The sequence below is a fragment of the Oncorhynchus nerka genome, linkage group LG22, assembly GCF_034236695.1.
Source record: "Oncorhynchus nerka isolate Pitt River linkage group LG22, Oner_Uvic_2.0, whole genome shotgun sequence".
NCBI classification, from domain to species: domain Eukaryota; kingdom Metazoa; phylum Chordata; class Actinopteri; order Salmoniformes; family Salmonidae; genus Oncorhynchus; species Oncorhynchus nerka.
Window position 1 is genome coordinate 9,576,584 of NC_088417.1, and position 23,372 is coordinate 9,599,955.

A 23,372-nucleotide genomic window follows, 5' to 3' on the forward strand; every position below is an offset into this window, starting at 1 on the left:
TAGTATCACCATACTGAGGGACCTCACCATATTACCACCAAACCATATTATCACCACACTGAGGAGCCTCACCATACCATATAATCACCATACTGAGAGACCTCACCATACTATATTATCACAATACTGAGGGACCTCACCATACCATATTATCACCATACCATATTACCACCAAACCATTTTATCACCACACTGAGGAGCCTCACCATACCATATTATCACCATACTGAGGGACCTCACCATACCATATTATCACTATACTGAGAGACCTCACCATACCATATTATCACCATACCATATTATCACCATACCATATTGAGGGATCTCACCATACCATATTATCACCATACCATATTATTACCATATTGAGAGATCTCACCATACCATATTATCACCATACCATATTGAGAGATCTCACCATACCATATTATCACTATACTGAGAGACCTCACCATACCATATTATCACCATACCATATTATCACCATACCATATTATTACCATATTGAGAGATCTCACCATACCATATTATCACCATACCATATTATTACCATATTGAGAGATCTCACCATACCATATTATCACCATACCATATTATTACCATATTGAGAGATCTCACCATACCATATTATCACTATACTGAGAGACCTCACCATACCATATTATCACCATACCATATTGAGGGATCTCACCATACCATATTATTACCATCCTGAGGGACTTTACTATGTTTAGGTGCGGATAAGTATTGCGATTTGATGCTGAGGTTTTATTGTGATTTGATGTTCCAAGCATAATGCTCACAATATGTCTGCTACAGAGGGACCAGAGAGAGCCATGATAACTAGTTTTCATCATTCATAGACAAGTGCTGAAAACCAATTGCAATATTGTCAAAACGATGCGATACAATATGTCACTGTATTATTCAGGTTTTAAGAAGCCTTGCGGCAGCAGGGACTTGGTTAGTGTATCAGTCGTGGAGGTACGAAGGATTGGCTCAGCCATGCCATCAGGTGGAAGCCTGTAAGACTCAGCCTTGCAGTCGTCAGGGGAAAGCCTGTAAGACTCAGCCTTGCAGTCGTCAGGGGAAAGCCTGTAAGACTCAGCCATGCAGTCGTCAGGTGGAAGCCTGTAAGACTCAGCCATGCAGTCGTCAGGTGGAAGCCTGTAAGACTCAGCCATGCAGTCGTCAGGTGGAAGCCTGTAAGACTCAGCCATGCCGTCAGGTGGAAGCCTGTAAGACTCAGCCATGCAGTCGTCAGGTGGAAGCCTGTAAGACTCAGCCATGCAGTGGAAGCCGACTCAGGTGGGTGGAAGCCTGTAAGACTCAGCCATGCAGTCGTCAGGTGGAAGCCTGTAAGACTCAGCCATGCAGTCGTCAGGTGGAAGCCTGTAAGACTCAGCCATGCAGTCGTCAGGTGGAAGCCTGTAAGACTCAGCCATGCCGTCGTCAGGTGGAAGCCTGTAAGACTCAGCCATGCAGTCGTCAGGTGGAAGCCTGTAAGACTCAGCCATGCAGTTGTCAGGTGGAAGCCTGTAAGACTCAAGCCATGCAGTCGTCAGGTGAAAGCCTGTAAGAATCAGCCATGCCGTCGTCAGGTGAAAGCCTGTAAGACTCAGCCATGCCGTCGTCAGGTGAAAGCCTGTACGACTCAGCCATGCAGTCGTCAGGTGAAAGCCTGTAAGAATCAGCCATGCCGTCGTCAGGTGAAACTCTCTTCAGCTAGGTTCTCTATAGCACCAAAACGATTTATTCTGAACTTGAATGATTACATGCTGCCCGCTAAGATGTTGTAAATGCAAAAGATTACATCTGCTCTCCACATTCCTTTTTGGCTTTCATTGGATGCTGTGACTGAGGAGGAGTGTTCAGTGTCCAAGTCACTGACCTTGTCACCTTGCTCACTGACCTTGTCACTCAGTCACAGCTGTCAGACTGACTTCAGACAATAACAAACGCCTTTGTTAGCCACATCCTCAAGAGTATGAATTATACAACCATCTGAAAACCAGCCTTTTACTGGCTTCTTCCCATAGAAACCCAACCTAGAGAATTCCACCCTCAAATATTTAGCCTAACTAAAGGCATTTAGTCCTCTGTGGACAAGCCGAAGAGGCTAGTTTTTTTAAAAATCCTCCAGTCTTTATATTTTTCAAAGGGAAGTGTTTTCAAAAGTAAAGGTGGACCCAGCTGTATGTAGTACATCTGTGCTGGACAGAGCCTCAGCCCAGTCCTGGCTAAATTCCCAATCTGGCCTTCATACCATCATGGCCACTTAATCATCCCTAGTTTACAATTTGCTCATTCACCCCCCCACCCTCCTCTCCCCTGTAACTATTCCCCAGGTCATTGCTGTAAATGAGAATGTGTTCTCAGTCAACTTACCTGGTAAAATAAATACAAAATAAAAAGTCTAGGGCTGTGACGGTAATAATGAATCTAGGGCCGTGACGGTAATGAATCTAGGGCTGTGACGGTAATGAATCTAGGGCCGTGACGGTAATGAATCTAGGGCTGTGACGGTAATAATGAATCTAGGGCTGTGACGGTAATAATGAATCTAGGGCTGTGACGGTAATGAATCTAGGGCTGTGACGGTAATGAATCTAGGGCCGTGACGGTAATGAATCTAGGGCCGTGACGGTAATGAATCTAGGGCTGTGACGGTAATAATGAATCTAGGGCTGTGACGGTAATAATGAATCTAGGGCTGTGACGGTAATAATGAATCTAGGGCTGTGACGGTAATAATGAATCTAGGGCCGTGACGGTAATAATGAATCTAGGGCCGTGACGGTAATAATGAATCTAGGGCTGTGACGGTAATAATGAATCTAGGGCTGTGACGGTAATGAATCTAGGGCTGTGACGGTAATAATGAATCTAGGGCTGTGACTGTAGTAATGAATCTAGGGCCGTGACGGTAATAATGAATCTAGGGCTGTGACGGTAATGAATCTAGGGCTGTGACGGTAATAATGAATCTAGGGCTGTGACGGTAATGAATCTAGGGCTGTGACGGTAATAATGAATCTAGGGCTGTGACGGTAATAATGAATCTAGGGCCGTGACTGTAATAATGAATCTAGGGCTGTGACGGTAAATGAATCTAGGGCTGTGACGGTAATAATGAATCTAGGGCTGTGACGGTAATAATGAATCTAGGGCTGTGACGGTAATAATGAATCTAGGGCTGTGACGGTAATAATGAATCTAGGGCCGTGACGGTAATAATGAATCTAGGGCCGTGACGGTAATAATGAATCTAGGGCCGTGACGGTAATAATGAATCTAGGGCCGTGACTGTAGTAATGAATCTAGGGCCGTGACTGTAATAATGAATCTAGGGCCGTGACTGTAATAATGAATCTAGGGCCGTGACGGTAATAATGAATCTGGGCCGTGACGGTAATGAATCTAGGGCCGTGACTGTAGTAATGAATCTAGGGCCGTGACTGTAATAATGAATCTAGGGCCGTGACTGTAATAATGAATCTAGGGCCGTGACGGTAATAATGAATCTAGGGCCGTGACGGTAATAATGAATCTAGGGCCGTGACGGTAATAATGAATCTAGGGCTGTGACGGTAATAATGAATCTAGGGCTGTGACGGTAATAATGAATCTAGGGCTGTGACGGTAATGAATCTAGGGCTGTGACGGTAATGAATCTAGGGCTGTGACGGTAATGAATCTAGGGCCGTGACGGTAATGAGTCTATGACTAGGTCTAGGGCTGACTGTAATGAGTCTAGGTAATGAGTCTAGGGCCGTGACTGAATGAGTCTAGGGCTGTGACGGTAATAATGAATCTAGGGCGGTAATAATGAATCTAGGGCTGTGACGGTAATAATGAATCTAGGGCTGTGACGGTAATAATGAATCTAGGGCTGTGACGGTAATAATGAATCTAGGGCTGTGACGGTAATGAATGAATCTAGGGCTGTGACTAATGAATCTAGGGCTAATAATGAATCTAGGGCTGTGACGGTAATAATGAATCTAGGGCTGTGACGGTAATGAATCTAGGGCCGTGACGGTAATAATGAATCTAGGGCCGTGACGGTAATAATGAATCTAGGGCTGTGACGGTAATAATGAATCTAGGGCCGTGACTGTAGTAATGAATCTAGGGCCGTGACTGTAATAATGAATCTAGGGTCTGTGACGGTAATAATGAATCCGTGACGGTAATAATGAATCTAGGGCCGTGACTGTAGTAATGAATCTAGGGCCGTGACGGTAATAATGAATCTAGGGCCGTGACGGTAATAATGAATCTAGGGCCGTGACTGTAGTAATGAATCTAGGGCCGTGACTGTAGTAATGAATCTAGGGCCGTGACGGTAATAATGAATCTGGGCCGTGACGGTAATAATGAATCTGGGCCGTGACGGTAATGAATCTAGGGCCGTGACTGTAATAATGAATCTAGGGCCGTGACGGTAATAATGAATCTAGGGCCGTGACGGTAATAATGAATCTAGGGCCGTGACGGTAATGAATCTAGGGCCGTGACGGTAATGAATCTAGGGCCGTGACGGTAATGAGTCTAGGGCCGTGACTGTAATGAGTCTAGGGCCGTGACTGTAATGAGTCTAGGGCCGTGACTGTAATGAGTCTAGGGCCGTGACGGTAATGAGTCTAGGGCCGTGACGGTAATGAGTCTAGGGCCGTGACGGTAATGAGTCTAGGGCCGTGACGGTAATGAATCTAGGGCCGTGACGGTATGAGTCTAGGGCTGTGACGGTAATGAATCTAGGGCCGTGACGGTAATGATATTTTGTCAGGCAAATAACTGCCGGATTCATTGCCTTGTTCAGGGGCACTGATGCAGACCTTTGGAAAATCGACATTTTAAAAAGTCTAATAAATCCATGTCATATAGCCTACACCTTCACAATAAATCCATTATTTATTTTAGACAGGTCTAAAGAAACATGATATGAAGAAAATGTAGTCTATTTTCAGAAGAGCAGAATAGCATACTTGGCATACTTTTACAAGTATTTCGTTAGACCTGCAATAACATCTGCTAAATACGTGTATGTGATCAATACATTCGATTTGATGGTAAGCCCTGGTCTGGCAAAATGCTGTGGAATACACTAATTCATTTAGCAGATAATATTTGCTTAGAATTCCCTGGCATTATATTAAGTTATATTGGAAAAAGTAAATAAATAAATTAGGTCCTAATCTATGGATCTCAAATGACTGGGCAGGGGTACAGCCATGTGTGGGCCTGGGAGGGCATAGGCCCACCCACTTGGGAGCCAGTCTCAGCCATTTAAAATGTGTTTTTTCCCCACAAAAGGGCTTCATTACCGACATAAATACACCTCAGTTTTATCAGCTGTCCGGGTGGCTGGTCTCAGAGGATCCTGCAGGTGATGAAGCCATATGTGTAGGTCCTGTGTCGGCGTGGTTACACGTGGTCTGCGGTTGTGAGACTGGTTGGATGTACTGCCAAATGATCTAAAATGACATTGGAGGTGGCTGAAGGTAGAGAAAATAACATAACATTTTCTGGCCAAGGCTCTGGGTGACATTCCTGCAGTCAGCATGCCAACTGCACACTCCCCTTAAATTGAGACTGTGGCATTGTGTTGTGTGACAAAACTACACATTTTAGAGTGACCTTTTATTGTCCCCAGCACAAGGTGCACCTGTGTAATGATCATGCTGTTTAATCAGCTTCTTGATATGCCAGACCTGTCAGATGGCAAAGGAGAAATGCTCACTAAGAGGGATGTAAACAAATTTGTGCACAACATTTGAGAGGAATAAGATTTTTGTGCGTATGAAACATTTCTGGGATCTTTTATTTCAGTTAAAAAAATAAAGGAGAGCCGCACGCTCTAGGAGCTCAGATGCAAATATATTTATGTCCAACGTTTGGACAGACAAGCTGTCTTTATCAGGGTGACTAACACTGCGGGATGACTCATTTACAGAGAGGCGGAAAAGTATTTGATCCCATGCTGATTTTGTACGTTTGCCACTGACAAAGAAATGATCGGTCTATAATTTTAATGGTAGGTTTATTTGAACAGTGAGAGACAGGATAACAACAAAAAAATCCAGAAAAACTCATGTAATGTTAAAAAAAAAATGTTGAAAAGAAACGTCTCTTTTTCAGGACCCTGTTTTTCAAAGATCATTTGTAAAGATCCAAATAATTTCACAGATCTTCATTGTAAAGGGTTTAAACACTCTTTGCAATGCTTGTTCAATGAACCATAAACAATTAATGAACATGCACCTGTGGATGTTCGGCTTACAGAAGGTTAGGAAATTAAGGTCACAGTTAGGCCAATTTAGGACACTAAAGAGGGCTTTCTGCTGACTCTGAAAACACCAAAAGAAAGATGCCCAGGGTCCCTGCTCATCTGCGTGAACGTGCCTTAGGCATGTCGCAAGGAGGCATGAGGACTGCAGATGTGGCCAGGGCAATAAATTGCAATGTCTGTACTGTGAGACGCCTAAGACAGCGCTACAGGGAGACAGGACAGACAGCTGATCGTCCTCGCAGTGGCAGACCACTTGTAACAACACCTGCACAGGATCGGTACATCCGAACATCACACCTGCGGGACAGGTATAGGATGGCAACAACAACTGCCCGAGTTACACCAGGAGCGCACCATCCCTCCATCAGTGCTCAGACCTCATGTGGTACCCTTCCTGCGGGCTCATCCTGACATGACCCTACAGCATGACAATGCCACCAGCCATTCTGCTCGTTCTGTGTGTGATTTCCTGCAAGACAGGAATGTCAGTGTTGTGCCATGGCTAGCGAAGAGCCCGGATCTCAATCCCATTGAGCACGTCTGGGACCTGTTGGATCGGAGGGTGAGGGCTAGGGCCATTCCCCCCAGAAATGTCTGGGAACTTGCAGGTTCCTTGGTGGAAGTGTGGGGTAACATCTCACAGCAAGAACTGGCAAACCTGGTGCAGTCCATGAGGAAGAGATGCACTGCAGTACTTAATGCAGCTGGTGGCCACACCAGATACTGACTGTTACTTTTGATTTTGACCCCCCCTTTGTTCAGGGACACATTATTACATTTATGTTAGTCACATGTCTGTGGAACTTGTTCAGTTTATGTCTCAGTTGTTGAATCTTGTCATGTTCATACAAATATTTACACATGTTACATTTGCTGAAAACACACGCAGTTGACAGTGAGATGATGTTTCTTTTTTTGCTGAGTTTATATGCTTAATTTAGAGTTATATAACTTTAGTTGTGATACAAACATTGGGCTATATGTGGTGATATTAATAAATGTTAAGGCTACATGATGCGACTCTAGTGATGATTTGATGATACATAAAGTGCTCTGTTTTCTTTTTTTGTCGTGCAGGCTGCACACACTTCACCAGTCTCTCATTCAAAATCTGACAAGTACTTGATAATGCCTCGAATTTCCCGGCAGATTCCCTTCGTGTGCCCCCTATAAAAATCCATGTCTTTTGCTGAAGATAATGATTAGAATTCCCTGCTCCCGGCTGCGTGCTCCGAAGCACCTCTTACTCACATGGCTCTCTGATATCTCAATTCTTATTAGCCCATGCCCGTCACATGATCGGGTCTTTCACACAGGCTACAAGTGAAGACAGACACATCAGGGATGCAACTGTGCACGTCCTTATTGAATTACGAGGTGCATATTGAAGATATAAGAACTGTCCACATTTACTTAACAGAAAAAGCACTCGCCTATGTCAATCTACTATCCCTCATAGTACAAAAGTTGACATTCTGTGCAATACATAAATATTTCAAACATAGTCTGGGACAGTTGTGGGATGCGATATATCAAATTAAGGTATATTTGGTAGCTGGTTGAGAGAATGACAAGTGTGCAAAGCTGTCATCAAGGCAAATTGTGGCTACTTTGAAGAATCTCAAATATATAAAATATATTTTGAATTGTTTAACACTTTTTTTGATTACTACATGAAGCCATGTGTTATTTCATAGTTTTTCTGTCTTCACTCTTATTCTACAATGTAGAAAATAGTAAAATAAATAAATAATAATACCTTGAATGAGTAGGGTGTGTCCAAACCTTTGACTAGTACTGTATATATTATATATTTAACAAGACTAAAAACACCATGACCTTATTACATCACGAACTTGGCTGTTTTGTTGTAGTTGTTTTTCACAGAAATATACTGTCCAGTACGTTGTGTTTTTCCCCCCCTTGATGTAGGTTCTCTAGAGTCCCAAACCAACTCCATTTCATCCCGTCCGTTTCCACTCCTGCCCCGACAACATGACAATGACGTTCAGCATGGTGGCGTCAGGTGCATGACTGCACTGGGTGTTTTCTCTTCGCTAGTCAGATCTATCCCTCTTGGCTTCCCAGTCGCTGTCACGCCATCGCAGTATTTTACATGATGCAGGCTAGTGACACTGCTCTCAGGAGAAAGTACAGTATTGTACACAGTATTGTATACGGTATTTGACATGATGCAGGCTAGTGACACTGCTCTCAGGAGAAAGTACAGTATTGTAGACAGTATTTTACATGATGCAGGCTAGTGACACTGCTCTCATGAGAAAGCACAGTATTTTACACAGTATTTGTATTTGACATGATGCAGGCTAGTGACACTGCTCTCAGGAGAAAGCACAGTATTTTACACAGTATTTTACACAGTATTTGACATGATGCAGGCTAGTGACACTGCTCTCAGGAGAAAGCACAGTATTTTACACAGTATTTGACATGATGCAGGCTAGTGACACTGCTCTCAGGAGAAAGCACTGTATTGTAGACAGTATTTGACATGATGCAGGCTAGTGACACTGCTCTCAGGAGAAAGCACAGTATTTTACACAGTATTTTACACAGTATTTGACATGATGCAGGCTAGTGACACTGCTCTCAGGAGAAAGTACAGTATTGTAGACAGTATTTGACATGATGCAGGCTAGTGACACTGCTCTCATGAGAAAGCACAGTATTTTACACAGTATTTTACACAGTATTTGACATGATGCAGGCTAGTGACACTGCTCTCAGGAGAAAGCACTGTATTGTACACAGTATTGTAGACAGTATTATACATGATGCAGGCTGGTGACACTGCTCTCAGGAGAAAGCACAGTATTGTACATGTATTGTACACAGTATTGTAGACAGTATTGTACATGATGCAGGCTAGTGACACTGCTCTCAGGAGAAAGCACTGTATTTTACACAGTATTGTAGACAGTATTTTACATGATGCAGGCTGGTGACACTGCTCTCAGGAGAAAGCCCTGTATTGTACACAGTATTGTAGACAGTATTGTACATGATGCAGGCTAGTGACACTGCTCTCAGGAGAAAGCACTGTATTTTACACAGTATTGTAGACAGTATTTTACATGATGCAGGCTGGTGACACTGCTCTCAGGAGAAAGCACAGTATTGTACACAGTATTGTAGACAGTATTGTACATGATGCAGGCTAGTGACACTGCTCTCAGGAGAAAGCACTGTATTTTACACAGTATTGTAGACAGTATTTTACATGATGCAGGCTGGTGACACTGCTCTCAGGAGAAAGCACAGTATTGTACATGTATTGTACACAGTATTGTACACATTATTGTACATGTATTGTACACAGTATTGTACATGTATTGTACACAGTATTGTAGACAGTATTGTACATGATGCAGGCTAGTGACACTGCTCTCAGGAGAAAGCACTGTATTTTACACAGTATTGTAGACAGTATTATACATGATGCAGGCTGGTGACACTGCTCTCAGGAGAGGAAAGGGAGGATGCCCCTATCCATCCATCCATCCATCCATCCATCCATATCAACATACAGTAAAGACAGCCTGAGACATATGACTGCTGTTCAATGAGAGCAGTAAACTCAACATTCAAGACCATTGTGTTTCACTGTGTTTCACTGTGTTTGTGGTGAATCCCATTTAAATTCCAGTCAATTCTGGAAGTGGAGTGAAATTCCAATTTCTCTTCAATGCTTTTCAATGAGGAAAATTAGAAATTGGAATTGGACTTTGGTTTACTTTCTAAATTGACCCCAATCCTGCTGTTTTCTTTCCTTGAAAGGAGGACAGTCTGACACCATTGAACTTCATCTGCGTGTGCAATGAGGGGTCAAGCAGTTTGGATACAAAAGGGAGCATGTGATATGTGGTTGAGGTTCCCGAGTTTCAAGCTCTAAGGCTTGTATGAGGGGAGCGAAGGTCAGGGAAGGATTTTTAGGTGGGTGTTTACTCAAAGTCCACCCGTGGCAACTTGGCCCACTTCCAGAGGTCAGCCACGCTCCGACTTTTCTCGACGGCCACTCTGTTTTGACGTGATCTGTAAAAATCCTGGTGTGTGTTTGTGGGCACTCATGGCTATCGCTCACAAAACACTGTGTGTCACCCCAGCCTCCCAAAGTCACCCCAGCCTCCCAAAGTCACCCCACCCAGCCTCCCAAAGTCACCCCAGCCTCCCAAAGTCACCCCGTCATCCCAGCCTCCCAAAGTCACCCCGTCATCCCAGCCTCCCAAAGTCACCCCGTCATCCCAGCCTCCCAAAGTTACCCCCCCATCCCAGCCTCCCAAAGTCATCCCGTCACCCCAGCCTCCCAAAGTCACCCCAGCCTACCAAAGTCACCCCAGCCTCCCAAAGTCACCCCAGCCTCCCGAAGTCATCATTCGTTAGCAGAGATTTGGCTCTGGACTTTTCCACTGCAAACCTCTCAGTTCCAATAACCTTTCCTGGTCCTGGCCAATACCCTTAGTTAAGTCAATACCATTACTTCAATTGTATATAAATGTGAGGTTTGTTGCGTTGCCCTGGAAACAATACAACACAACATTTGTATCACTGTCTACAGTCTACACTGTTTCTACCTAGCAGCAATGCTTCATTTAATTGTCTCTGCTACACATTTAGGATCGAAAGTTGTAAAATAAATAAATAAAAAAGTCATATCCTCTTACAGAACGTAACGAAGCCATTGGTCCAGTGTTTTAGTGCGTTGACTGTAAACAAATCAAATACATTTTAGGTGTAGACCTTACAGTGAAATGCTTACAAGCCCTTAACCATTAATGCTGAAAAAAAAAAGTGTTAAGTAAAACATATACAGTGCCTTGCGAAAGTATTCGGCCCCCTTGAACTTTGCCACCATTTGCCACATTTCAGGCTTCAAACATAAAGATATAAAACTGTATTTTTTTGTGAAGAATCAACAACAAGTGGGACACAATCATGAAGTGGAACGACATTTATTGGATATTTCTAACTTTTTTAACAAATCAAAAACTGAAAAATTTGGCGTGTAAAATAAACTAAAAAACCTAAAAGTAACAAATCATTAAACAGTAGCAGTAAAATAACAAGCGAGCCTTTATATGGTCAAGAGTCCAATGTGGAGGGGCACCGGTTAGTCCAGGTAATTGAGGTAAGATGTACACGTAGTTAGAGTTAGACTGACTATGCATCAATCGTAAACAGAGAGTAGCAGCAGTGTAGAAGGGGGGTCTGGGTAGCCCTTTGATTAGCTGTTCAGAAGTCTTATGGCTTGGGGTTAGAAGCTGTTAAGAAGCTTCTTGGACCTTGACTTGCCACTCTGGTACCGCTTGCCGTGAGGTAGCAGAGAGAACAGTCTATGACTGGGGTGGCTGGAGTCTGACAGTTGACAGCAGCCAAGAGGGGGGGCTGATGTGGGCGTGTCATCTTGATGTGGGCGTGTCATCTTGGTGTTGGTTTGTCATCTTCATGCACTCCTTTCTCTCAGAGAGGACCCTCTATTCCCTATGGGTCCTGGTCAAAAGCAGTGCACTACATAGGGAATGGGGCACCATTTGGGACACAACACACTCGCTGAGTGTTCTTCACACCAGACCAGGCCCCTGCACCTGCATCATCCCAGTCCACATTCAAAGTGGGTCAGAGTCACAAAGCAGACGGTTGTAACGGTGAGAAAGGGGCCAGCTCGGGTTCTGGGGACGGGGGATGACTTCATCCTGTAGAAATGCCAAGGAGACAAAGGGATGTTCAGCTCCCAACGATAACAAGTGTGCCGGTTTCAGAATCACTGGAACACCCCTCTCTTTCTCTCTCTCACCCACGCCATCAGACACACACACACACACACACACACACACACACAGCTCAAGTCTCTTCTCTCACTGAGATGAAAGGGTTTCACGGGGGAAAAAAGGTTTGTGTAAATACGCTGCTTGTACGTTGGTTCCTTTGTTTTGTAATGGCATTCATCTCTAATGAGATGCACTGGGATTACTTCATTTAGTTTCACAAGACTTGAAATTCAAACGTTCATTGCGGCTTTGTGTCGTTCTTGTGAGTTGGTAGAAAGACAGTATCGGCCTATTGGGTCAGCGAAACTAGGTCGTATAGTCAACTTGGCATTCACAAATGAAAGACTGCCTTCGGTTACCATAGTCACAGTTACCATGGTTACAGTTATCACAGTTAAAAAGGCTTTATAATAACTTTGATGGTGAATAAATAAACCTACTCTACTGTAAATAGCATGAGGCTTTTTCCAGTCTACCTTATTCTCAGAACCAGAATTACAATCTCTCAGTGAAACATTACTGTTAACGCAACATCCTCTTCTCCTCAGGGGGAAGTTTGCCGTGGTGAGGAAGTGTGTGGAGAAGTGCACGGGGCAGGAGTACGCCGCCAAGTTCATGAGGAAGAGGAGGAAGGGCCAGGACTGCAGGCTGGAAATCATCCACGAGATGGCCGTTCTGGAGCTCGCCACGGCCAGCCAGCGGGTGGTCAACCTGTACCAGGTCTACGAGATGGCCTCCGAGATGGTGCTTGTCCTCCAGTTGTGAGTATAGCACTATGCCAATATGTCGTGGAAACAATGCCACGTCCTCAGCGTTACGGTGCAGAGATGATGCAGACACGTGAAGAGGTCTGCCCCTCTTTAAGTTGTTTTAATCCTCTTCAGACCTGGACAGCATCTGGTTATGTACGTACTGTACATTCACACAGCCTTGAGTATCTCAGTAGTCTCAATATGACTCCATCTCCTTCATCTACACTGATCTGAAGAAGCTGGATAGGTGATGGGATCTCATACCCAGTGTAATTCAGGTCATGGAAAAGGAAGCTCAACTCCTACGTATCACTTTTGACCCACAGGCTCGCGGGCACAGCAGACTGATCTCCTAGCACAGCAGACTGATCTCCTAGCACAGCAGACTGATCTCCTAGCACAGCAGACTGATCTCCTAGCACAGCAGACTGATCTCCCAGCACAGCAGACTGATCTCCTAGCACAGCAGACTGATCTCCTAGCACTCCCAGCACAGAGACTGATCTCCCAGCACAGCAGACTGATCTCCTAGCACAGCAGACTGATCTCCCAGCACAGCAGACTGATCTCCCAGCACAGCAGACTGATCTCCTAGCACAGCAGACTGATCTCCCAGCACAGCAGACTGATCTCCCAGCACAGCAGACTGATCTCCCAGCACAGCAGACTGATCTCCTAGCACAGCAGACTGATCTCCTAGCACAGCAGACTGATCTCCTAGCACAGCAGACTGATCTCCCAGCACAGCAGACTGATCTCCCAGCACAGCAGACTGATCTCCTAGCACAGCAGACTGATCTCCTAGCACAGCAGACTGATCTCCTAGCACAGCAGACTGATCTCCCAGCACAGCAGACTGATCTCCTAGCACAGCAGACTGATCTCCTAGCACAGCAGACTGATCTCCTAGCACAGAGACTGATCTCCCAGCACAGCAGACTGATCTCCCAGCACAGCAGACTGATCTCCTACAGCAGACTGATCTCCTAGCACAGCAGACTGATCTCCCAGCACAGCAGACTGATCTCCCAGCACAGCAGACTGATCTCCCAGCACAGCAGACTGATCTCCCAGCACAGCAGACTGATCTCCCAGCACAGCAGACTGATCTCCCAGCACAGCAGACTGATCTCCCAGCACAGCAGACTGATATCCTAGCACAGCAGACTGATATCCTAGCACAGCAGACTGATATCCCAGCACAGCAGACTGATCTCCCAGCACAGCAGACTGATCTCCTAGCACAGCAGACTGATCTCCTAGCACAGCAGACTGATCTCCCAGCACAGCAGACTGATCTCCCAGCACAGCAGACTGATATCCCAGCACAGCAGACTGATCCCAGCACAGCAGACTGATATCCTAGACTGCAGACTGATATGATCCTAGCACAGCAGACTGATATCCTAGCACAGCACAGCAGACTGATATCCTAGCACAGCAGACTGATCTCCCAGCACAGCAGACTGATCTCCCAGCACAGCAGACTGATCTCCCAGCACAGCAGACTGACTCCTACCACAGCAGACTGATATCCCAGCACAGCAGACTGATCTCCCAGCACAGCAGACTGATCTCCTAGCTTCCTGCCTCCTCACCGGGCTGGTGAATAATAAAAAGCTCATGACCCAGATGGTTCATTGAAAGGCAGCAGGTCCACGGCAAGTCATTAAATATTGAGACTGCAGTGAAACCCTGTCCTCCATGACTATCCCTCTGTCCTGTACACAGAGACACAGAGAGAGAGAGGACTGAGAGAAGGAGAATGACAGTATAGGAGAGGGGGGTTACTGTACATAGTCAAGGAGAAATTATTGCAGGACTAGGATAAACACAAATAAAAAATGAACGATTGTGTCAGTGACTTATGTGAGGTAGAGACATTGAACTCCCTGAAACTGGGGGGGCCTCCCTGGATAGAGGGAGGAGGGAGGAGGGGAGGGAGGGAGGGAGAGGGAGGGACAGAGAGGCCTCCCTGGATGGAGGGAGGGAGGGAGAGGCCTCCCTAGATAGAGAAAGGGATGGACAGAGAGGCCTCCCTGGATAGAGAGAGAGAGAGAGGACAGAGAGGCCTCCCTGGATAGAGGGAGGGAGGGAGAGGCCTCCCTGGATGGAGGGAGGGAGGGAGGGAGAGGCCTCCCTAGATAGAGAAAGGGATGGACAGAGAGGCCTCCCTGGATAGAGAGAGAGAGAGGGACAGAGAGGCCTCCCTGGATAGAGAGAGGGAAGGACAAAGAGGCCTCCCTGGATAGAGAGAGGGAAGGACAAAGAGGCCTCCCTGGATAGATGGAGGGAGGGCGAGACATAGGCCTCCCTGGATAGAGGGAGGGAGGGAGGGACAGAGAGGCCTCCCTGGCTAGAGGGAGGGAGGGACAGAGAGGCCTCCCTGGATAGATAGATGGAGGGAGGGCGAGACAGGCCTCCCTGGATCGAGAGAGGGAAGGACAAAGAGGCCTCCCTGGATAGATGGCGGGAGGGCGAGACATAGGCCTCCCTGGATAGAGGGAGGGAGGAGGGACAGAGAGGCCTCCCTGGATAGAGGGAGGGAGGGAGGGACAGAGAGGCCTCCCTGGATAGAGGGAGGGAGGGAGAGTGGGAGAGACAGAGCGAGTAAAAATCGTTGGCCATAGAGAGCAGTAATCCAGTCCCAAAGACCAGGGCAATACTCCCCATGCCTCAGTGAGCACTGGCTATTTCAACAACGTGCTATCCCCCCTCCTCTCTTCCTCTCTGCTCATCTCTGCTCCACTGGATGGGGCACACAGACACAGACACACACATGCATTGTGTTGGGGACCGGGTTTCTCCTGTGTCACATGCTGACATTGAACTTTGGGTTTGTTAGGGTGAGAGATTTGTCAGGGATCCATCACACTGATTGGCTGATTGGTTTCCCAGACAGGATCCATCACACTGATTGGCTGATTGGTTTCCCAGACAGGATCCATCACACTGATTGGCTGATTGGTTTCCCAGACAGGATCCATCACACTGATTGGCTGATTGGTTTCCCAGACAGGATCCATACTGGTCACCAGGCTCTTTGGGTTCAAACTCACTGCAGAAGAAAAACTATTAGCCCTCTGTACCTAACCAATAATAACATCTGAGTCATCAAGTCAAACTACTTGGCTTTTTTCTATTACAATATTGGAATATTAAAATATGAACACTAATTAAGAGCATATCATTCTAAACAGTCCTTTCAATGTATCAAAAACATGTTTATGAGTGGTAGAGAGATACCAGTGTTGTTGACCAATGAGACCTGACCTGGTTCTCATGTGACCCCTGTGTGTGTGTGAAAGACTTCCCTGTGGTGTGGAGAGATAGAGGGAGAGGTCACAGCATCTAGCCCGACAGAACTTCCCTCTCTTCTCCCTGCCCGTGGAAACTACCCCGCCTGCCCGTGGAAACTACCCCTCCACTGCTGTTTCTACATGTGCATACACTCTTGAGTGTGTCCCTCCTTCCCTACATGGCACCTTGGGTCGATTCTCTCCTCCCACATGGCAGTTTGACTGACTGCAGCATCTCTCTCTCTCTCTCTCTCTCTCTCTCTCTCTCTCTCTCTCTCTCTCTCTCTCTGTCTCTCTCTGTCTCTCTCTCTCTCTCTGTCTCTCTCTGTCTCTCTCTCTCTCTCTCTCTCTCTCTCTCTCTCTCTCTCTCTCTCTGTCTCTCTCTCTCTCTCTCTCTCTCTCTCTCTCTCTCTCTCTCTCTCTCTCTCTCTCTCTGTCTCTCTGTCTCTCTCTGTCTCTGCCTCTCTCTGTCTCTCTCTCTCTCTGTCTCTCTCTCTCTCTCTCTCTCTCTCTCTCTCTCTGTCTTTCTCTCTCTCTCTCTGTCTCTCTCTCTCTCTCTCTGTCTCTCTCTCTGTCTCTGTCTCTCTCTGTCTCTCTCTCTGTCTCTCTCTCTCTCTCTCTCTCTCTCTCTCTGTCTCTCTCTGTCTCTCTCTCTCTCTCTCTGTCTCTCTCTGTCTCTCTCTGTCTCTCTCTGTCTCTCTCTGTCTCTCTCTGTCTCTCTCTCTCTCTCTGTCTCTCTCTCTCTCTCTCTCTCTCTCTCTCTCTCTGTCTCTCTCTCTCTCTCTGTCTCTCTCTGTCTCTGCCTCTCTCTGTCTCTCTCTCTCTCTGTCTCTCTCTCTCTCTCTCTCTCTCTGTCTCTCTGTCTTTCTCTGTCTCTCTCTGTCTCTCTCTCTCTCTCTGTCTCTCTCTCTCTCTCTCTCTCTCTCTGTCTCTCTCTCTCTCTCTGTCTCTCTCTGTCTCTCTCTCTGTCTCTCTCTGTCTCTCTCTGTCTCTCTCTGTCTCTCTCTCTCTCTCTCTGTCTCTATCTCTGTCTCTCTCTCTCTCTCTGTCTCTCTCTCTGTCTCTCTCTCTGTCTCTGTCTCTCTCTCTGTCTCTCTCTCTGTCTCTCTCTCTCTCTGTCTCTCTCTCTGTCTCTCTCTCTGTCTCTCTCTCTGTCTCTCTCTCTGTCTCTCTGTCTCTCTCTCTCTCTCTCATATATATTTATATATATATATATATATTGGATGGTGTATCAATACACACAGTCACTACAGGCGTCCTTCCTAACTCAGTTGCCAGAGAGGAAAGAACCCACTCAGGGATTTCACCATGAGGCCAATGTTGATTAAAAATCTATGGCAAGACCTGAAAATTGTCTAGCAATGATCAACAACCAATTTGACAGTTTCTTAAGAATTTTGAAAATAATAATTGGCAAATGTTGCACAATCCAGGTGTGGAAAACTCGTAGAAAATTACCCAGAAAGACGCACAGCTGTAATAGCTGCCCAAAGGTGATTCTAACATGTTTTGACTCAAGGTTGAATACTTGAATAGTTAAGATATATAATAATAATAGATATATTAGTGTTTATAGATATATTAGTGTTTATATATTATATTAGTGTTTATTTTTCAAAAATTCTGACATTTGTAAAAAATCAAATAAAGAAATAAAAAATCTTCCACTTTGACATTAAAAAAAAAGACATACATTTTTCTCTCACTTTGTAACACAAAAGAATGTAGAATAGTCATAGGGCGTGGGAGAAAAGTGATTTATTCTCAGGATGGAACATTTGTAAAAATACGAGGAAAATATTCAACCCTAGTGTGGTGTGTGTCTGTTTCAGAACAGCAGAAACAAATGTTATTCTACTTGACCATTACTGCAGAGCAGACTCCATCTCCACACCATCTCCCGCCCTCTCACTCTCTGCCTTTCTTATGTTAAACTACTTCATTGGGCCGGGCCATAGTGTTTGAGCTGTAAAATTTCATATTTTTCCCCCCCAGCAGAATCTCGTGCCTCTAGCGCAAGTGGCACTTGTTGCCCTCACGTTTCAATGCCCCCACCTACACGTGCAAACACACTCACACCTACTAGGCTTTAAAACAGCCCAATTTGACATCCATCATAAGGACATTTCAGTGTGGGGGTGGGTGACTGTTCTGTGGTCAACCAGTCAAATTGTCCTATATCCAGTCACAGAGGGGAGGGAGGGCCTGTCTGATGGAAAACACCAAGCCATACAAATACCATGGGAATGCCCTAACTCTGCCCCAAAGAATGCCCTAACTCTGCCCTAAAGAATGCCCTAACTCTGCCCTAACTCTGCCCTAAAGAATGCTCTAACTCTGCCCTAACTCTGCCCTAAAGAATGCTCTAACTCAGCCCTAACTCAGCCCTAAAGAATGCCCTAACTCTGCCCTAAAGAATGCTCTAACTCAGCCCTAACTCAGTCCTAACTCAGCCCTAACTCAGCCCTAACTCAGCCCTAACTCTGCCCTAACTCTGCCCTAACTCTGCCCTAACTCTGCCCTAACTCTGCCCTAACTCTGCCCAAAAGAATGCCCTAACTCTGCCCAAAAGGATGCCCTAACTCTGCCCAAAAGGATGCCCTAACTCTGCCCAAAAGGATGCCCTAACTCTGCCCAAAAGAATGCCCTAACTCTGCCCTAAAGGATGCCCTAACTCTGCCCAAAAGGATGCCCTAACTCTGCCCAAAAGGATGCCCTAACTCTGCCCAAAAGGATGCCCTAACTCTGCCCAAAAGGATGCCCTAACTCTGCCCAAAAGGATGCCCTAACTCTGCCCAAAAGAATGCCCTAACTCTGCCCAAAAGGATGCCCTAACTCTGCCCAAAAGAATGCCCTAACTCTGCCCTAAAGAGCACATCATAGAATCTATGGGTTTTAATGGAGACGATGCACCTTCCTTTCTCCACCACACCAAGCCCCTCCTTCAATACAACAACTAGTGTTGGCAAACCGAATGCATAGCCGGAGCCCTGCGCTAGAGACAATCATTGACTTTATCATTTTTTGGGGGGACAGTATCATCCCGTTAAAATAGCCCGGTATACAGTATATACAGTATTACACCTAAGCCTAATATATAGTTAATCTCACACACAATGTGAAATGGCTTCTTGATTTCCCAACAAAGGTCCCAAACTCCCTGTACAGTGTAGTAGCCTACTGTGTTGCATGTTATCTGTGGCTGTCTTGGCGTCCCCCAATGAATCAGACTAAAAAGGCTTTAAGTGAACCCCTGTGGTGTCCAAGCCTGCCCTGAACTAGCCTAGAGGGTAGGAGAGGGGTTAGCGTTAGCAGGGAGATAATTGGTTGTCCTGCTAGATTAGCATCCTAAACTAATGCCAAGGACACCACACTGCATGACCTCTGCATGACCTCTGCTAACAGTCACTCCAGTCCATATGGATCCCCTCTGTGACTTGACCGCTCACCTCTGCATGACCTCTGCTAACAGTCACTCCAGTCCATATGGATCCCCTCTGTGACTTGACCGCTCACCTCTGCATGACCTCTGCTAACAGTCACTCCAGTCCATATGGAGCCCCTCTGTGACTTGACCGCCCACCTCTGCATGACCTCTGCTAACAGTCACTCCAGTCCATATGGAGCCCCTCTGTGACTTGACCGCCCACCTCTGCATGACCTCTGCTAACAGTTACTCCAGTCCATATGGAGCCCCTCTGTGACTTGACCGCTCACCTCCTCATGACCTCTGCTAACAGTCACTCCAGTCCATATGGATCCCCTCTGTGACTTGACCGCTCACCTCTGCATGACCTCTGCTAACAGTCACTCCAGTCCATATGGAGCCCCTCTGTGACTTGACCGCCCACCTCTGCATGACCTCTGCTAACAGTCACTCCAGTCCATATGGAGCCCCTCTGTGACCGCTCACCTGAACAAGACTAGAACATTCCGTGTGTGGGGGATGCTACTCCCTCAATGGGCCGCTACTGGAATGACCCCTCGTTAGGACATTAGATTACTCTAGTTAACATTTGTTAATATTTCTCCATGTTCTTTGACCTTTTATTTAACTAGGCAAGTCCGTTAAGAACAAATTCTCTGACGGCCTAGGAGACTCATACTTCAGCCTTACAGTGTTGTCACCATACCAAAATTTTGACTTCGATCCTGATACCAGGTTCAATATTACGATAGTCAATACTCGATACCAAAATTATACCATGGTAAAAATTAAAGGTGTATTAGCTAATGTCCCAGAATGCCACTTGATCCAGACAAATCAACTCAGCTACTGCTCTGTTCAGTAGTTGGCCGTCTTTTGAGTTCAATATGATTTATTTTTAAGTTGATAAGACAGTCATGCAAATGTAATGAATCAATTACACAATCATATAATTCATTTGACTTTGGTAAAAAACAATCTAACTACATAACATAAGGGTAATAATTTATTTGAATGGTAATTGTCTATTGATAAACTGGGTAAATCAAGATTATAGCCTAAGCTTATCCACAATACAGCTGAATGCATATTCGATAGCAGTGTGTGCATGCATTGAGTTATTGAGGTTGTTTTGCTGCTGATTTCATGTGGCTACAGATGACACCGTTATTTTATTGTACTGATCAAAAACAGTTGGATAGAAGTAGAAATCTCTTCTTTTATAAAAGTGTGCCTTGTCTCCTTAAACCCAGTAATTAGGTTGTTCATGACAAGGCACACGCCCAGCCCCACAGTCAGTTGAGTTTGGTGAGGAAGAGACGGGACTACCGTAAGTATTTTTGGACATGATGGAGAGACAATTAAGTGAATGAATCAAGTTTGTGGTAACAATAAGCTTTGATTTGTTTTATGGTTTGCATATTATCACAAAGAAAGAGTAGTGAATTGATGATATCTTTAGCTGAAATGTTAGCCTGCAAAGCTGGAAGCTACCAGTATCTTCTTCCATTGTAAAGTGTTGTAACCTGTATGGACATTGTTTTGCGAACAGTAATGAAAAGTTTCAACATTTCTACATATCGTGTTACATTATTCAAGTGTTTTAACTTCTGTGCATCAGAGATCTAACATGATACAGTCCAGACTCCCAGTTCATCATGAGTAGAGAGGTAACATGATACAGTCCAGACTCCCAGTTCATCATGAGTAGAGAGGTAACATGATACAGTCCAGAATCCCCAGTTCATCATGAGTAGAGAGGTAACATGATACAGTCCAGACTCTCAGTTCATCATGAGTAGAGAGGTAACATAATACAGTCCAGACTCCCAGTTCATCATGAGTAGAGAGGTAACATGATACAGTCCAGACTCCCAGTTCATCATGAGTAGAGATCTAACATGATACAGTCCAGACTCCCAGTTCATCATGAGTAGAGATCTAACATGATACAGTCCAGACTCCCAGTGCAGGCTATGTCGAACAGTCAAGAGGTACGAAAGGTGCGCTCGCGCTGTATGGGGCTGTGGTTATAGAATTGATCCTCTCATTTGCTTATACGACGTGAGACACATTACGTGGTATCAAAGTTTCAGGTATACCGTGCAACAATATAGCTTCATCTATTTCAGTTTGTGAAGAGTGGGATTGGTCAGTTGCATAGCATTTGCAGGATTCCATTTTGTTTGTTGTTTGTATTAGAATGTAATCTTTTAGAATAGAATATCCCTTAATTGTTGCTGCACTCCCCCAGTCTTAGTTCCATTGTTGACCTGCTGTTCATTCCTCAGTTTACTCTACCCATCCCCTGCCACAAGACAGACCACCTCTCTACTGTACCACAAGGAAGACACCCAGGAAATAAATAATATTGTCAAAAAAGGAGGAGAGAGAGAGAGACGGCGGGAGACACGGCGGGAGAGGGACGGGGGGAGGGAGGGAGACGGAGGAGGGAGGGAGACGGAGGAGAGAGACGGAGGGAGAGAGACTGAGGGAGAGAGACTGAGGGAGAGAGACTGAGGGAGAGAGACTGAGGGAGAGAGACTGAGGGAGAGAGACTGAGGGAGAGAGACTGAGGGAGAGAGACTGAGGGAGAGAGACTGAGGGAGAGAGACTGAGGGACTGAGGGAGGGAGACGGAGGAGGGAGAGAGACGGAGGGAGAGACGCAGCGGGAGAGGGACGGAGGGAGGGAGGGAGACGGAGGAGGGAGGGAGACGGAGGAGGGAGGGAGACGGAGGAGGGAGGGAGACGGAGGGAGGGAGGGAGAGGAGGAGGGAGAGAGACTGAGGGAGAGAGACTGAGGGAGAGAGACTGAGGGAGAGAGACTGAGGGAGAGAGACTGAGGGAGAGGGACGGAGGGAGGGAGACGGACGGAGGGAGAGAGGCGGAGGGAGGGAGACGGAGGGAGAGACACGGCGGGAGAGGGACTGAGGGAGAGGGACTGAGGGAGAGGGACTGAGGGAGAGGGACTGAGGGAGAGGGACTGAGGGAGAGAGACTGAGGGAGAGGGACGGAGGGAGGGAGAGAGGAGGGAGAGACGCAGCGGGAGAGGGACGGAGGGAGAGGGACGGAGGGAGAGAGACTGAGGGAGAGAGACTGAGGAGGGACTGAGGGAGAGGACTGAGGGAGAGGGACTGAGGGAGAGGACTGAGGGAGAGGACTGAGGGAGAGAGGGACTGAGGGAGAGGGACGGAGGGAGGGAGACTGAGGAGGAGAGACGAGCGGGAGAGGGACGGAGGGAGAGGGACGGAGGGAGAGAGACTGGAGGGAGAGGGACTGAGGGAGAGGGACTGAGGGAGAGGGACTGAGGGAGAGGGACTGAGGGAGAGGGACGGAGGGAGGGAGACTGAGGAGGGAGAGAGACGGAGGGAGAGACGCAGCGGGAGAGGGACGGAGGGAGAGGGACGGAGGGAGGGAGACGGAGGAGGGAGAGAGACGGACGGAGGGAGACTGAGAGAGACACGGCGGGAGAGGGGCGGAGGGAGGGAGACGGAGGAGGGAGAGAGACGGACGGAGGGAGAGAGAGACACGGCGGGAGAGGGGCGGAGGGAGGGAGACGGAGGGAGAGACACGGAGGAGGGAGAGGGACGGGGGAGGGACGGAGGGAGGGAGACGGCGGGAGAGGGACGGAGGGAGGGAGACGGCGGGAGAGGGACGGAGGGAGGGAGAGGGACGGAGGGAGGGAGAGACACGGCGGGAGAGACACGGGAGGGAGAGACACGGCGGGAGAGGGACGGAGGGAGGGAGGGAGACGGAGGAGGGAGGGAGACGGAGGGAGGGAGGGAGACGGAGGAGGGAGGGAGACTGAGGGA

General features: G+C 46.7%; 1 protein-coding gene across 1 annotated transcript in view; it reads left to right on the forward strand.

The window, feature by feature from the left end:
• LOC115120811 (serine/threonine-protein kinase 17A-like) overlaps positions 1–23,372 on the forward strand; it is a 67,662-nt gene that overhangs the window by 13,288 nt on the left and 31,002 nt on the right. Inside the window, exon 2 of the mRNA XM_065006901.1 lies at positions 12,630–12,842. Within this exon, the coding sequence (XP_064862973.1) occupies positions 12,630–12,842 (213 nt within the window). The remainder of the gene's footprint in view (positions 1–12,629; positions 12,843–23,372) is intronic.